General features: G+C 48.2%; 1 protein-coding gene across 10 annotated transcripts in view; it reads right to left on the bottom strand.

The window, feature by feature from the left end:
• Window positions 1-826: 826 nt before the first annotated feature.
• Window positions 827-16,553, bottom strand: part of SLC14A2 (solute carrier family 14 member 2) — a 471,990-nt gene continuing 456,263 nt past the window's right edge. For 7 of the 10 annotated variants that reach the window (XM_047763920.1, XM_047763947.1, XM_047763921.1 and 4 more), the window contains 10 exons: window positions 16,428-16,547; window positions 14,203-14,285; window positions 12,553-12,712; window positions 11,700-11,889; window positions 10,975-11,103; window positions 9,719-9,911; window positions 6,251-6,398; window positions 5,194-5,328; window positions 3,868-3,917; window positions 827-1,292 (listed from right to left, as the gene is read on the bottom strand). In XM_047763920.1, the coding sequence (XP_047619876.1) occupies window positions 1,092-1,292; window positions 3,868-3,917; window positions 5,194-5,328; window positions 6,251-6,398; window positions 9,719-9,911; window positions 10,975-11,103; window positions 11,700-11,889; window positions 12,553-12,712; window positions 14,203-14,285; window positions 16,428-16,547 (1,409 nt within the window). In that variant the 3' untranslated portion in view covers window positions 827-1,091. The other 3 variants (XM_047763974.1, XM_047763938.1, XM_047763964.1) reach the window with 3 other exon arrangements.

Here is a 16,553-nt window from a genome sequence, read left to right as displayed (position 1 = left end):
ATTTTAAGAAAACCCCAACACTAATTTGCAAGCTTAATCATTTAATGAGAAGTTGCGTATGAATATTACAAAAGAAAATATATTTGCTTAGAGTATGATTTAAATGTTGAAAAAGATCAATTTTCATCTGATGACATTTCCAGTAATATTTGTTATGAAAAAGAAGGCACGTTGGCATTTCCAGTGAGCTTAGGTTCCTAACCCCAAGTCTGGAGAATATCTTCTCATGACTCAAGAATAAATCTCCCTATGGCATTAAAATTGTCCTGCCTCTTCTGGGTAGCCCTGTGGTCTTTTTCTTAACACAAAGTAATTATTGATTGGTCATGTCGATTTCATCAGTTTAACGGAAAGAAAAGAATCCATACTTCTGAGGTGGAAGGGACTGTAGGATCCCTCTCTGTCATGAAACCAGTAAGAAATGGAAGTGAGAGGGGGATACCATAGTGGTGAGAGTTCATTCCAGGCAGAGCTGGGGGTGGACCAGCCCTTTTTGCCTCCTAGGCTAACTTCCTGACACTATACCTCGCTGTGTTAAATGGCTATAGTTGGATGACCATGTCACCAATCTGTGTCCCCTTCTTGGTGAGTTCTCTTTAGGGATGCGGCTTATTTGGCAAAAGCAGGAAAATCATTTCAGAGGCAGTTTTCATGGAGTGAGCTGTGTGTAGAAAGTCTAAATTAACCATATATATCTTGATTTGATATATATATATATATATATATAGTTGGGCCTGCATATATATTTTGGCCATGCCTGCAGCATGTGTCAGTTTCCAGGCCAGGGACTGAACCCACACCACAGTAGTGACCTGACCTGCTGCAGTGACAACACCAGATCCTTAACCCACTGTAGCACAAGAGAACTCCTAAATTAACTGTATTTTTGATAAGTATTATGCACTTTAGAACAGAGATTATCCTGAATAGTGAGTGCATGCATATTTCCCTGTCGTTGAGAATAACTGGGGTGTAGGCATGTTGGGGCATAATCAGAACAGTGAAAAAGAGAGTTTAAGTGGCTTTCGGCCTGGGGACCTGGACAGCCTGCTGAGGCTGCATTTATAGTGACATGCTTTGAAAAGGGCAACTTAGGAGACATCGTAGGCCTGGTACTTTGTGACGGATGATGCTCTTCTGTTTTTCTCCTGAGACAGGTAGTAGATGCGGTTGGCCTCTGGGTAGGTGACTTTGCTGAGCGGGAGCTTATAGATGGTGGGGTTGTTGGTCTTCAGGAGCAGGAAGGTGAGTGCTGAGAGGCAGAAGGGCCAGGTACAGGGAGGTAATCCAAACTGGGGAAAGAGGGGACATGAGAGACAATCGGGTTACATCAGAGGCTCGTGCTTGTTCCATCAGCCCCTCACAATCACCTGCAGTTCTGGGTGAAGGAGGGGAGGCTTCCTTCCCTTTGTGGGCACTGATCAGAATAGTAGTTAATTCATGACCAATATAAATCACATCGTGCCAGTGGGGTCCGTCTGCATTGTAACAGGAAGATACATATTCTTCACAATGCAGCCACTGGAACCCTAGCAGAATATGCTCTTGTGTAGAAGACACATTTTGCCACAAATGTCTGCCCAGGCTATACCTCCACTCTGGGAACTATGGCCATTCCCACCACCTTCTTCCCCAGCCCCTGTTGAAGGAACGGCTTTGGCAGCCTTATTTATTTATTTACTTATCTTTTTAGGGCTGCACCTGCAACATATGGAAATTCCCAGGCTAGGAGTCTAACGGGAGCCACAGCTGCCGGCCTATGCCACAGCTACGGCAACATGGGATCCAAGCCGCTTCTGCGACCTACGCCAGAGCTCATGGCAACGCCAGATCCTTAACCTACTGCTTGAGGCCAGGGATTGAACGTGAGTCCTCATGGATACTAGTCGGGTTCGCTACCTTTGAGCAGTGGGAACTCCTGGAAGCCATTTTTAAATTCAAGATCTTTTCCTCTTTGGTCACAGCTGCCTGGACTAGAGATAGGCACCTGACTTAAGTGCAGCCTCCTATAGGCAGGTGACCTGGGAACAGAATCCATCTCTTGAGAATTTGAACTCAGAGACACAGAGGCTCTGTCCAGAGACTCTTGATTTGATAAAACTAGACAGTCTATCAGTGCTGGGTGGATATTTGGGTGCCTCTGTGTCGCAGAAGAAACCCATCACAGAGAGACACAGGAATGGAGCAGACACAGGGAGAGGCCGACGTGTCACATCCTGGCCCCAGGGAGCTGGAGAGCAGCCACTTCTTCTCAAGGGCTCTCCTGCCCCAATGCCCTTTCTCACGATGTTCCCCTGTGTTTTACTCCTTAAGCTTCCCTGAGGTTTTTCTTTTATTTTAATTAATTAATTAATTTTATTTTTTCTTTTTATGCCACACCCTGCAGCATATGTAAGTTCCCAGGCTAGGGCTTGAATTTGAGCTCTGCGCCACATCTGTGACATACACTGCCACTTGTGGCAGCACAAGATCCTTAACCCACTGGGCGAAGCCAGGGATCCACCCCACATCCTCATGGACACTATGTTGGGTTCTTAATCCACTGAGCCACAGCATGAATTCCCCTAAAGGCTTTAAATACCTCTCCTCACTCTTCATTTAAGACATAACTTGAATGGATAGCTTGTTAGTGAAGAGCCTGACAATTCAACTATGAAGAAGGTCAAATCAATGCCCTAAACACCCTTATAAGCAGTAAAAACCTCTGGGAATAGCATTGGAGGAATGATGCCAGTCATTTGTGTGTTCAAAGATGGCCCCGATGGATAGGACTTAAGGAGGAACAGTGACAGCCTAGTTCTGGAACTGTATGCTTAAAAAAAAATCCCTTCCTATGCTAGGTCCAAACCACCCAATTTCACTGAGGGTGAAGGAGGAATTTAAACAGGTGTTAGTGGAACTCCCATCTCCACCCTCACCTGCAGGACCACTGGTATTTTTCCTGGTTGCCTATGTGAGATGTGCCTTGAGCCTTTTTTGGAGGGGATGGCATTGATGTAGGCTGAGCCCTGGGTGCTCTGAACTGAGGCCTGGGCCCCTTCCCTGCGTGCTGGTGGGGGTTGGGGGGGCGGGCTGGGGCTGGTCTCATGGCTCCTCCTGACCTCACGCACCACCTACACTGGGGCTCAGACAAAGAAGGGTCCTCACACAGCAGCACATGCTCTCAGCCACCAGCTCTGGCTTCTCTGGAGCTTGGCTCCCTGTCCTCGCTGAAGCCTGGCCTCATGAGTGCCAGCTCCCTGGTAGTTGCTATGGATGTACCCTGGCCCACAAGCTGTGGGGAGAGGATCTATAAACACAGAAAAAATTAAACAACAAAGATTTGAGAGTAGTCATAGAAGAATTCAATTTACAAGAAATTTGCAAGGAAGGAGTTTGATTCACAAGATGCCTTTCAAACTCTCCTTCTATAAGAAGCCTGCCTGGCCCACTGATGACAGAATCTGATTGACCACTGTTGACCTGCACAAGTTCTGCAAAAATCGGAGTTCCCATCGTAGCTCAGCAGAAACGAATCTGACTAGTATCCATGAGGACGCAGGTTTGATCCTTGTCCTTGCTCAGTGGATCCAGCATTGCCATGAGCTGTGGTGTAGCTCGAAAATATGGCTTGGATCTGGCATTGCTGTGGCTGTGGCATAGGCCAATGGCTGTAGCTCCAATTCAACCCCTAGCCTGGGAGCTTCCATATGCCACAAGTGCGGCCCCCAAAAGACAAAAAACAAACGAAACCCCCCAAATTCTGCAAAAACCATGATTTGAGACAAAAGGGATAAACTTGGGAGGGGGTTCCTGGAGGATGGGTTTAGAGAGTTGAGAGAACACAGGGGAGAGTGTGAGGCACATACGTAACCCAGGTTGACTCACCACAGATAACATGTTAGCGAGGGCAGCACCCAGGTAGGCTGCAAACAGAGCTGGAAAAGAACCAAGAAATAGTTCTGTGACTGACAGTGCCTTGAGCTTAGTCTTCACATTCTTTCCATTTTATGCCACAAATGCTATCTCTCAAGTTAAAAAAAACCCAAAAAACCCTTGGGTCATGTTTCTGTTGTTTGGCAGCTTTGAAAAGTGTTAAATTCCATGCAAATGTGGACATAACAGAGACAGCAGATGAACTTTGTGAAAAAGGACCAGAATCTGCCTGCTACAGTTCTCCTGGGTCCTACCACGTTGCATTCTAGCAAAGGAACATTTAGCAGCATTAACCATACATGAACATTTTACTGTACAACCAAGGCTGGTGAATCCCAGAATTCCCTGCTGGACTATTTCATCACGAGTTATTAACATTATATAGGTTTCCAGGGAGGAACAGCATTCCGTAAGCCCGAGGAAGCCAAATACTCCTACTGTCTCGTCTTCTGGGCTTTGTGAACAGAGGGTACCACCAGGCTGAGAAGAGCCAAGGGCTGGTGAGAGGTGAGGTTCTGAGAAAATGAGCTTTGATTCTGAACCCTCACTCTCTCAACTAAAAGCACCCCAGTTGTCCCCAGGATATTAACAACATTTATTACAGAGTTACTGAGTGCCCAGCTGGTAGTAACCCTGATCTCATTCTTCAGCATTCTTACAAGTTTATTTGAAGGTCCTCCGGTCAATGTGTGGGTGCTTAAGCTTAATCACTGTGTCTGATGTAAATCACACAACTCCACATAGAAAGATTAATTTGCAAAAGAGCTGCTCTTGGATAAGCTCCAATCACCAGCCTGGAAAGTAGCAATCACAGGTGACAGCCCATGGACAGCAAGCGAACAACCTCCATATGAAAAAAATCTCTCTTGGAGTTCTGCTGTCATGCAATGTGGTCAGCGGTGCTTCTGCAGCACCTGGATGCAGGTTCAATCCCTGGCCCAGAACAGTGGGTTAAAGGAGCTGGCGTTGCCACAGCTGCAGCATAGGTCTCAAGCCCTGGCTTGGGATCTCCATATGCTGCAGGGTGGCCAAAACTGAAAACTACAAAAAAAAAAAAAATCTGTTTTCCTGTGACTGAACACTTTGTATTCAGTGACAATGAATGTACTAATCACTGAAGGACCCTTCAAAACAGTTTAAAATAAAACTTTTTTATAAAGCAAACAAATCCTCCCATTTATCCTTAGAGGACCAGCAGAATTTCCACAGGGTGCTGTCCCTGTGGGGATAGACGCAGGCATGACCCGGAGGAAAGGGAATCCCGCTGGTGGTACCTACCGCAGGCAATGGCGAGGAGGTGTGTCTGCCACGTGAGGACGTAGAACATGCCTCCGATGGCGATGCAGGCCAGCGTGCTGTTGAAGCTGCACAGGCCGAGGTAGATGGAGTCGAAGGGTGTCGCCAGGGTGAGGGCTGGAGGAGAAGGCAGGCTGAGCGCTGTGTGGGTCTCATGGGCCCACCTGCTGCCCCCAAACCCACCACCATCCTCAGAGCCTGGGCCAGTCATCAATACCCAAGGATTATAAGAAAGGACTTCTGCCTATTCAGTGAGGAAACATCTAAAGGAAACACATGGCTTTAGAGTCACATGCATGTCAATGGCTAAGCAGTTATGTAGAAAATACTCTTGAGGAATGATCTGGGGTCTGATTTAGTGGTCCGGATACCATCCCTTTCCTTCCAGAGAAAGGAGGGCTAAGGGAGCAGCCTTAATGTTCTCTAATGGAGAGCAAATGCTTCTTGTCGTGATTAGAGATGAGACTTCAAAATATAAATATACCTGGAAGACACCCTCTGGAGCCTTAAATTTATACTGAGAGTAACTGTATACTTCGGTGTTGGTCAGTCAACACCAAAGCCTTTCCTGAGGGCAGCTTTGGCTTAGAGGGGCAAAAGGGGACTGACACCCCAAATGGAAGACCTGGTGTCATGAAAAGTGGGAAAGTTTATGGTACCAAACAGGTGTAGCATTGGAGACACACGTCACCATTTTCTTTGGAGCTGGCCCGAGTCACAACATCCTTATGGTCCATGAATAAGGGGCCCTGGAGTTCCCTTTGTGGCGCATCGGAAACGAAGCCGACTCATATCCATGAGAATGAGGGCTCATCCCTGGCCTCACTCAGTGGGTGAAGGATCCAGAGAAGTCATGAGCTGTGGTGTAGGTCACAGATGCGGTTTGGATTTGGTGTTCTGTGGCTGTGGCATAGGCTGGCAGCTGTAGCTCCAATTTGACCTCTAGCCTGGGAACCTCCATATGCCGTGGTGTGGCCCTAAAAAAGCAAAAGTGGGGGGTGGCTCTTCATAAGGCCTGTCACTTAATAATGACACTAACCTGCTAACATCCCCATGGTAGATCCGATCGCAGCATGTAAGCAAATGAGAGGTGACGAGATGAACAAAGCTATGAGGAAAATGCCTCCAGTCCAGGGGTTATCACAGCCGTACACTTGGCCGATTCCAACAGGGATGGCTCTCAAAAGCTGCAGGTCCAACAAGATCACACAGAATTATGGAGGCAAAACAGATAACCCGAACCTTGGCTGGAAACGATCTGGTGCCAAACCTTCCACACTAACATTATGCGACCGATTTCCAAGCTGTTTTCAAATTGGTTAGCCCTAAACAGGACTTTATTTTTTAAATCTTGAATCCTTAGAACAGTAAGGGGTTAAGATGTTATTTCCTTTATTTAGAAACATGAATGTAAGGTACTAAACTATACCAGTAAAGAGAAACCGAATACTTCAAATGAGGGTGTTATTCATTAGAAAAGTAATAGATGGTCTGATTAAAGTTGGGGTTGAAAAATTCTCTTGTAATATATTTTATTTTTTTAAGTTAAAAACATGACTAGAAGGCTAAATATTAGATGGGAAAATGGTCTTTTGTGTTTCCAAGAACAGCATGTCTGGGCTGTGGTCACTTTGGTCCAGTCATCTGGGTGAACAGTTGGGCTGATACCCACAGCTGGTACCCATGGCATCTGTGGATTTTACTGATAAACCGCAGCGTGGTGGCTAATGGGGAAGCACCCTAATGTGTCAGGCCCCCTGTGTCTCAGGGGTAGTGCCTGTCTGTGAATGCAAAAGAGAGGCCAGGGCCCAATGCCTGGCGGGCACCCGTGCACATTCTCTGGAGTTTGGAAAGGGATTCTGGGCACACAGTTGTCCCCAGTGATGGAGATTGGGTCCTGTGTCTTGGAAGTTTGGCCAGAGGGCCCTGAGCTGGGAAAATGCTGGGCCCTGCTGCGATGCCTGGGGGTTCCTTCCACCCTTTGTGTATGTTTCAAGAAGAGGCAGTTCCTCCCTCAGCCCACGTCCTCTGACTCCACCCCAGGTTCTGGGGAGGGAGGTCCTGCAGCTGGGCCCCCAGACCACACAAGAGTGTGCAGGGACGGGAGGCCGAGTGGACTGTGGGATGGTCTAGAGGGTGGCTCTCTGGGCTCAGGCTCCCATTATCCCAGGACAGAGAAGAGGACGGGGGCTCCGGCATCCATGTGGGAGAAGGTGGGACAGGCAGAGGGTTTTATACAGAGGCAGTGGCACTGGATTGTCTAGAGCTCAGCCGGCCGCATCTCCAGCCAGTTGTCCCACGTGGGGGGGACTCAAAATCACAGGGGGTTTTAGAGCCCCCCTCTGACCTTTACCACGTGTTCCCCCAAACTCAAGGCTCTAATTATAATTATCAAAAAGGTGAAACATTTTTATCATTACCATAATCCATTCAATTGACCAGAAAGCTATTTCTTAAAGAATAACCAACCACCCCAAAATGAATTTGTCATTCCTGGAAATCTGGGGGTTCTCAAGCATCAATATAGTATTCTCCAATGTTTTCCCATTTCTACAAAATTCCTAGTTATCTTTTCAACTGAAAAGGTGGGACGGAGAAGCCAAAATATTTTAAATTGCCTTTTCTACCATCATCTCTGCCCGCCAATTAGAGCAAATTTTGTCTTCAAAAGATACAGATTGGGTGAGAATCAGGAAAGGGAAGGCGAGGGGGGCTGCCAACACGGAGCCTTTTCTTATCTCTGGCTCATGAAGGTGGGCACACACACACACACACACACAGAAGTCCTCACACAATACACACACACACACACACACACACAGGTCCTCTCTCTCACACACACACACACAAAAGTACACACACACACACAAAGGTCCTCTGTCTCACACACACACACACACACACACATATGCCCTTACACACACAAAGGTCCTCACACGATACATACACACACACACAAAGGTCCTCACACACACACACACACACAAGTCCTCACCAAACACACACACACAGGTCCTCACACAATACACACATACACACACATAGGTCCTCTCTCTCAACACACACAAAGGTACGCACACACACAAAGTTCCTCTCTCACACACCCACACACACCCACACACACAAAGGTACACACACACTCAAAGGTCCTCATACACACACACACACAGAGGTTCTCACACACTCAAAGGTACACACACACACACACATGCACAAAGATCCTGTCTCTCTCACACACACATACGCAAACACACACACACACACCCAAAGTCCCCCTCCACCCTCCTGGCCCCCCACGAACCAGCAAGGGTGGGGCCAACACAAACACGTCTCTTCCTCAATCATGTGTCTTGGGCAAATGCAGGCTCTTTTTTCCCTGTCCGGCTGTTGTCTACATGAACTGCTCAGGGAAAGCAGGCACCATTATTTCTGAGACAAAGTCCCTTCAACGAGCCTGAATGGCTTTGTGGTGACATGATGGATGCCAGTAACAGAGTTCAGAGTGAGCGCTAGTCCACAGAGCTGTTTGGTGTCACAAAGAGTATGGGGCCTCTGGGAAGACGTGTCTGGTTAGATAAGAAGGCTGGCAGCACTTCACCAGCCTGACTTCATGCTTCCAGCGCAGCCTCTTACTTACCTTGGCAACCTTCCAGAGGCCAGCACTGTATCCCGAATGCTTACAAACAGCTTTAAGAGCTCTGTTATGTGGGTATTTCTTAGTGCAGAAACACCCGAGCTTTAGAGCATGTGGATGCCCCAGAGCAAGGGGTCAGCTGAGAGCCTGGAGCAGAGACTTCTTGAACCAACAGATGGCAGAGGGCTGTGCACGCCTTCAATGATTCAACAACAATTGGATGAAAAGAATATATAGTGTAGGTTGGATTGAAACTGGAATTAAAGCCTCGAAAAGACATTAAAAAGAAAAAGAACCCGTCTAGAAGTCAGGAGATGGGAGTTCCAGGCTTGACTTTGCTCCTCACCCATTGGCTGTGTGACCACCGGCAGTCTCTGAGCCTGGCCTCAGTTTCTTCCTCTGTGCTGTGACAGGGTGGGTCCCTTTAAGCTCTTAGAAAGTGAAAAGAAAAAGCTGGTGGCTAAGGAGACATTGTAGGTAGAGTGCCTCACACTGTATAATCGGCAACAGCTTATTTCTGTATAATCACCACTGTCTAATTGGTAATTTTGCACTTATTTCTAAGTACAGAATAAGCAAACTCCACTTTATTTATTTATTTATTTTTGTTATTTATTTTTGTCTTTTTAGGGCCGCACTGGCGTCATATGGAAATTCCCAGGCTAGGGGTCAAATCAGAGCTGTAGCTGCTGGCCTACACCAGAGCCATAGCAACGCTGGATCCCCAATCCACTGAGTGGGGCCAGGGATCAAACTAGCATCCTCATGGATACTAGTCAGGTTCGTTAACCACTGAGACACCATGGAAACTCTGTCAACTCCACTTTAATGAGTTTGGATGGAGGCTGCTCTCTCACCTTCCACGATACCTACCAAGGGTACTTGGACCTCTGACCAGGTGATGTTGGGCATGGAGGAAGCAGGCTGCAGCAGCGTGGTGGGGAAGAAGAGGTTGTAGGGGCCCGTGGCCGCCAGGTACAGGGTCACGGCGATATTGAAAGGCAGCGTGAAGACTGGGAGGTCCCACTTGCTGAAGATGGAACCCAAGGCACTGGAGAGGATGGGGCTGAGGACAGAAGCACAGGAGATGCTGTTCAAGAAGCCCCCTGGCCCTGACCCTGGAGCAGAACTAGGGGGCTCCCTACACCTTCTGGAGAAAAGCAGCTGGCTGGCTCCCTCTGCCAGTCTGACTGGCCCTGGGCCTCCTCCCTCTGGCTGGCACAGCAACAAGGCAGATGCTCAGAATCCACTTCAGGAGGAGGGCTTTGTGGGGGAAGTCCTAAGACAGAGAGTCACAGAATTTCCTTGCAGAGCCACATGGCTCTCTCAGCCATGAGGGGAAAGGACAGCTGGGGAAGGGAATCACATTCATTCATTCAGCAAATGTTTGTGAGGAGCTGAGAACTCTCTTGGCCGAGAGCCCTGTGATTTCCACCAGTGAGAGGAGCTGGGGCCTGGCCCTCTGAGGCCTCTGTTCAGGGGCTGGGCCTTCAGCCCAGACTGTAAGGTTGTCCTCTCTGGTGAAGGGCCCATGGACGGGGCAAGAGTGGGGGAGCAGAAGGGATGAGAAAGATTTCAGGTCCCTATGGTGTGGCTCTTAACCTGGGTGGGCCTCGGTCCCCTTCTCTGTGCTATGGTAGGGTGGGACCTTTAGATCTCAAATAACAGGAGTAGAGGGTAGGTAATGAGAGGCCATGTATGGATCACCTAATGCAGTGGTGCTCTTGCTATGTAATGTCAGTAATTGTTTCTAGTGAAGGTTTCTTTTTAAAAAATTTTTTCAGCCATACCTCCAGCATATAGAGGTTCCCAGGCTAGGGGTCGAATCAGAGCTGTAGCTGCAGGCCTACGCCACAGCCACAGCAATGCTGGATGTGAGCCTCATCTGCGACCCACACTGCAGGTTGTGGCAATGGCAGACCCTTAACCCATTGAGCAAGGTCAGGGATTGAACCTGCACCCTCATGGACACTAAGTCGGGGTCTTAACCCACTGAGCCACAATGGGAACTCCACCTCGTGGAGGTTTCTGATGTGCAAACTAAGTAAATGTTGCTTTAAGTCAAATCTGTACACTCACAGAGGTTGGCAGCCCTTGATCCACACCCACAGCCTCAGAAGAAAACTTACCAAGACGTGGACATAACGATGATGGGGAGGAGAAGCCACCAGTAATAGTTGCCTTTGTCTGAGAACACGGCCATCAGCAGCCCCACCAGCACCCCGTTGTAACCGTGAAGTCCGGCTGCGATGGCAGACCTGGGTGGGGGGCATGGCTGGTCAAAGGAGGGCTCCCCCGGCCTAGCCCAGGGCATTGCTTTCCTGATTCTCCTTTTGAGTCAGACTTGTCTCAGCCGGGGCCTGAGCACACACACCTTCGAACCATCAACCCTTCCCATTCCCCTAGACAATGCATAATTGTTAAAAATAACCAGGGAGGAGTTCCCGTTGTGGCTCAGCAGTTAACGAACCTGACTAGTATCCATGAGGACAAGGGTTTGATCTCTGGCCTCGCTCAGTGGGTTAAGGATCCGGCGTTGCCATGAGCTGTGGTGTAGGTCAAAGATGTGGCTTGGATCCCGACTGCTGTGGCTGTGGTGTATGGGCCAGTGGCAACTGTAGCTCCTATTTACCCCCTGGCCTTGGAACTTCCATATGCTGCAGGTGTGGCCCTAAAAAGACAAAAAACAAAAACGAAAACAAAAAACAAACAAAAAAACAAACCAGGGAATGGTTGTTTTGAGACACTGGTGGGCTTATTTTGAGGGGCTTCTGAGCCGGGAGTCAGACAGGGAGGGGATGCGGGTTGGCGAAGGTTCCCCTTGGGCCCGGACCCTGAGTTTCCTGGGACTTACTTGTCCTGACTGAGGATGAGGGCCGTCAGAGTGGACACGACAGTGCCCAGGCAGCCCGAGATGGCCCACCAGGGGTTCTGGACGAAGAGGCCGAGGATGATGAGGATGCCGCTGAGGGGGTTGTTCACAAACATCACCTGTGATGTGCCCCGGAGGACCCAGTCGAGGAACTGGAACACTGGGGATTTGTCTGAAATAGAACCAGTCAGGGAGTCAGTGGAGGCTCAGGTGTGACAGCTCCAGGGGAGGTCCCAGTGGGGGTCGGGGGCGTGGGGCAGAGGGAAGCTGTGCATCAAGGTGGGCTCAGCCTCCTGCTGACACCTGCCACAGAGGAGGGTAAACTAGGAACACAAGTGGGTAAATGGCTGCCCAGAAAACCCTTCCGCTCCATTTCGAGCTGGCTGTGGGCTTTAGCTCATTGTTCCTCAACCCATGCTCCCTCACCCCCGTGAATGGCCTGAATTTTCAAGAAGGATCTAGAAAGAAAACTGCAGCATAGTGGGCATCAAACCCATGGCCTGAGCTCTGGCAGACGGCTAGCAGGAAACTATAGGAAGATTAGACACAGCTCTCCTGGCAGCCATCACTAGGGCAAGTGTTTTTCTAGAATCTCAGGCGTAACATGCAACATTCTGAGGGGCTATTTGAGAGATCATGGCTGTTTGGTTCAGAAATTTGAGCTTGCACAGCTACACATATTGGCATTAACATCCCAATGACTGTCATAAGGGAGAAACTCCCATCTCCTCTGTGAGACTGTGGAAAGAGACCTGTGCAGCATATTTCCTAGGAGACAACAGGAGGGGGACCTTTACAGGGGCAGGAAGAGGGGCTGAGCTCCTGGAAGCTTTACCTCTAAGTCCCTCTCCAAACTCCTTCATCTCTCCAGTGATGTAGCCGAGGGCTTTGCGGACCCTCTTCCCATTGGCAGCCAGGAAACTCCGAATCCGGGAAGTCTCGGAGATGCCTGTTTCCACCTTTATTTCAGAGCTCTCCTCCATGGTGTCCAGATCCTGCACAGGGACAAGAGATGGGTCACATTCTGAACTCTTCACCGGGAGGAGTGACAGAGTTCTTGCTTGGGGGACAAGCTAAGTTTTCATCTGGCATTTAGTGAAATCACTATTTAATCATCTCTGTTTCTGTAGACTAGAATATTCTTTGTTTTGTTGATATGTTACTTTATTTAATATGGGCAACAACCTTGTACAGTCATTGTACAGCCGTGAATTCAACCAACTGTAGGTTAAAAATATTAGGAAAAAAATTTCAGAAAATTCCAAAAAGCAAACCTTGAATTTGGTGCACACTGGCACCTTTTTACATGGCATTTACTTTGTATTAGGTATGGTAAGTAATCTTAAAATATGATGATGATTTAAAGTATACCAGAGGATGTGTATAGGTTATATATAAACGACTTGAGCATCCACATATTTTGGTACCTGTGGGGGTTTGGAACCAATCCCCCATGGCTGTAGTATAATAAGACAGCATCTGTAATCTCACTCTGGGGATGAGGTCTTAGGCATGGATGGAGAGGTTCTCATTTGTAAAGGTCAATGTCAAAGGACAGAATTTAGATTTTCCCACAGATCTTTAGATTCTTTTTTCTTTCTTTCTTTCTTTCTTGCTTTCTTTCTTTCTTTCTTTCTTTCTTTCTTTCTTTCTTTCTTTCTTTCTTTCTTTCTTTCTTTCTTTCTTTCTCTCTCTCTCTCTCTCTTTCTCCCTCCCTCCCTCCCTCCCTCCCTCCCTCCCTCTCTCTCTCTCTTTCTTTCTTTCTTTCTTTCTTTTTCTTTCTTTCTAAAAAAAGCATTACTTCTGGGAATTCCTGTCGTGGCTCAGTGGTTAACGAATCCGACTAGGAACCATGAGGTTGCGGGTTCGATCCCTGGCCTTGCCCAGTGGGTTAAGGATTCGGCGTTGCCGTGAGCTATGGTGTAGGTCGCAGATGCGGCTCGGATCTGCCATTGCTGGGGCTCTGGCGTAGGCTGGGTAGCTACAGCTCCGATTCGACCCCTAGCCTGGGAACCTCCGTATGCCGCGGGAGCAGCCCAAGAAATGGCCAAAAAAAAAAAAAAAAAAAAAAGACAAAAAACCCCCAACCAAACAAACAACAAAAAAACACATTACTACTACTATACTACACTCTTTCTAGAAGAAAGTATGCCCCCAAACCTGGCACCAAGTCTTTAAAATTTAACTGTCCATAAAATTAAACACAAAATGATTCTGTTTTGCAAATTGGCACCAACTTATTTCCTAAATGCTTAAATGCTGTATTCAGAGGAAGATGGATAAGAAATAATTCGAATAAAAGAAACATGAAACTTTATAAACTGAAAAATAGACATTTTTACCCCATATAATTATGTTTCTGCAAATAAGAATTCAAGAAAAGTTTGTCTAAATCAAAGGATGTCTTTTTCGGAACTCATCTCTCTACTCTGCTTCGGGCTCAAGGATGTGGTCACGGCTCTGGTTTGGGCCACTCTTTACTCACCAGCAACTCGACCTCGGGCTTCCGGAACTGATGGGGAGAAGGGTGTTTGGTGTGCCTCTCCTGGTGTTCACCTTTTCCAAACACTGGCATTGGAAGGAGAGAACATCATCAGGAAGGACTTCTACCCTGGGACCTTCGCAGCAAATTTCCCACAAGGCTCGAGTTAGAATATTTAGCACTGCCTACCCCACTGAGGACACCCCAGCCACCTCGCCTGCCGCAGGGAGGTCCCCACATCCACTACCGCGAACATCTATCTGGGCAAGCTCTTTGGAGGAAAAATGCACATCCTCATGTAAGCGGGACATTTTTCAGGGATTTAGGAGTTCAGAAACTCAACTGACCGTTAGTTAAGAGGCTCTGAGTTTGCTCCACCCCTTTATTTTTTTATATGCGGAAACAGTGAGTGGCCCATGACCCCTGAACCCAGAGTTATTTTCCCACACGGCACAATGATTGGAAGGCGTTCTTGTTCATAAAGCTGCTGAACCCTGCGAGGTCTGTGTTTGCATTCGATTTTGACTCTTCCCAACTGGGCAACCTCGGCTGTTTTGGTCTTTTTAGTTAGGATGTATGTCTTGGAATTTTAGATATTTTAGCAGCAGCTGATGTTTGGACTAAGACAAGTGATATTCATGGTGTTACTTGAAACGGATTTTAGCATGTATTTGTAATTCTAGAAAATTTTTATTAAGTGCCTCTGGCCATATTTTTCATTATTATGGGATAATTTATTTGTAAAAACGATACATTTCTGTAGAGGGTTTTTTTTTTTTTGTCTCTTATGAAAGAAAACCCTTGGAAGTTTCAGTGTTGATGCTCTGGTTCCCTCTTGTGGTCAAGTGTGAGAATGGCAGTCTGGGGGTGGAACACCTAGTGTTTTCAGACAATTGGCCTTTCTGTCTGCATTCATGAGATTTCAGGCCACCTAAGCGCTAGAGGAGATGCACCAAGGGTGCTGTGCTCCCACTTTTGAAGGAGCATGGACTGCAAATACCACTGTGTTTGGGAAGTTTTACTATGCAGCAGAAACAAATTAAGGAAGCTTTGAAAGGTAGAGTAGGAAGCAAAGAGGATTTCTCTAGACTGAGGCCAGTGTGTGTGATATCCTGATAGATCCTCTGCTTCTGTCTGAGGTGCCAGCTCTTGGGAAGCTTCCACCAACCTGCTGCTGTGTGAGAGGCTTTCTGCTAGAGCCTCTCCACTTCCCACCCCCAACCATTCTTATGAGAGGATATTGCAAGGACCTTGTTGTTAACCCTTTGAGGCAAATTACACTCTTCGTCATGACGCCCTGCGGCTCCTATCGAATACAAGCTCCTGGGCTAAAAGGGGCCCGTGATTTATCTCAGTGCACTCTCAACCCTGTATGAGGTTTTCCCAGACCACCCCAGGCCATTATCTCTGGTCTGGCTATTTTGGGTATGAAACAATGAGGTTCAGATGAACTGGGGCAAGAAAGTTACACATTTCTGGGGAGGATGTGCTGTAGTGAAAAGGACACTCACCCAGAAACCAGTTTTATCGCCTGCCATGCCCTTACCTGCTGTGTGACTCCGGGCAAGTCGTATCCCCTCTCTGGGGGCACAGTTAGATTGCTCCTCTGTGCTGGCTTTTCATGAGGCTGCTCCCATTTTGCATCTGATTGGGGAGCTCCTACCATCCCTCCCACTGCTGGCTCCTCCCTGTTTGCCACAACATGCCCTCAGCATCCAAATCCTAGCTTCTGGCTTCCCTGCCTGCTCCGCTTTGGCTGTCCCCTGGACCTTCCTCTTGGCCTTTGGAGCCCCCTCCCCTCCAGGGCTCTCTACCTGTTCCCTCATCACCCCCACCACTGCTGCAGGCCAGAACTCTTTCTCTAGTGTCAGGCCCAGTGGTTGGCAGCACCTTAGAACTGCACCGAGAGCTTTTAAAACTCCTTTCACCGTCCAGGCCTCCCCCTCCTTCTGATGAATTAGCATCTCTGGGATGCAGGTGATTCCCATGTGCAGTCAAGTTGGTGACCCTCTGTCCTAGACCAACAGAGCCGGTGCCTCCAATCTCTACCACCTGGGGGTGGGGTCTAGATTCTGGGACCTGTGGCTGTGGTCAGAGTTTGGGGGTGACGAGAATGAGCCTCACTCTCATGGCTCTCCCTCCGCCCTGTGATGTAGGTGCTGCCATTGTCCCCATTTTAGAGATGAGTAGATCAAGAACCTTGCGGGGTGGGGGTGGGGGGTGCATACCTTTGCTCCTGCGAATGGATGACCACTCGATGTGGAACACGTTCCTAGGCTTGGGGAGCACAACCTCTGAGCCCTCACTGGCCTTTGGGCTCGTCGTGGGTGGCTGCCCCCCAGCACTGCCTGGTC

This window comes from Phacochoerus africanus, chromosome 2, assembly GCF_016906955.1.
Source record: "Phacochoerus africanus isolate WHEZ1 chromosome 2, ROS_Pafr_v1, whole genome shotgun sequence".
Taxonomy (NCBI): Eukaryota; Metazoa; Chordata; class Mammalia; order Artiodactyla; family Suidae; genus Phacochoerus; species Phacochoerus africanus.
Note: the sequence above shows the minus strand (reverse complement) of the source record. Positions and strands in the feature narration are given on the sequence as shown.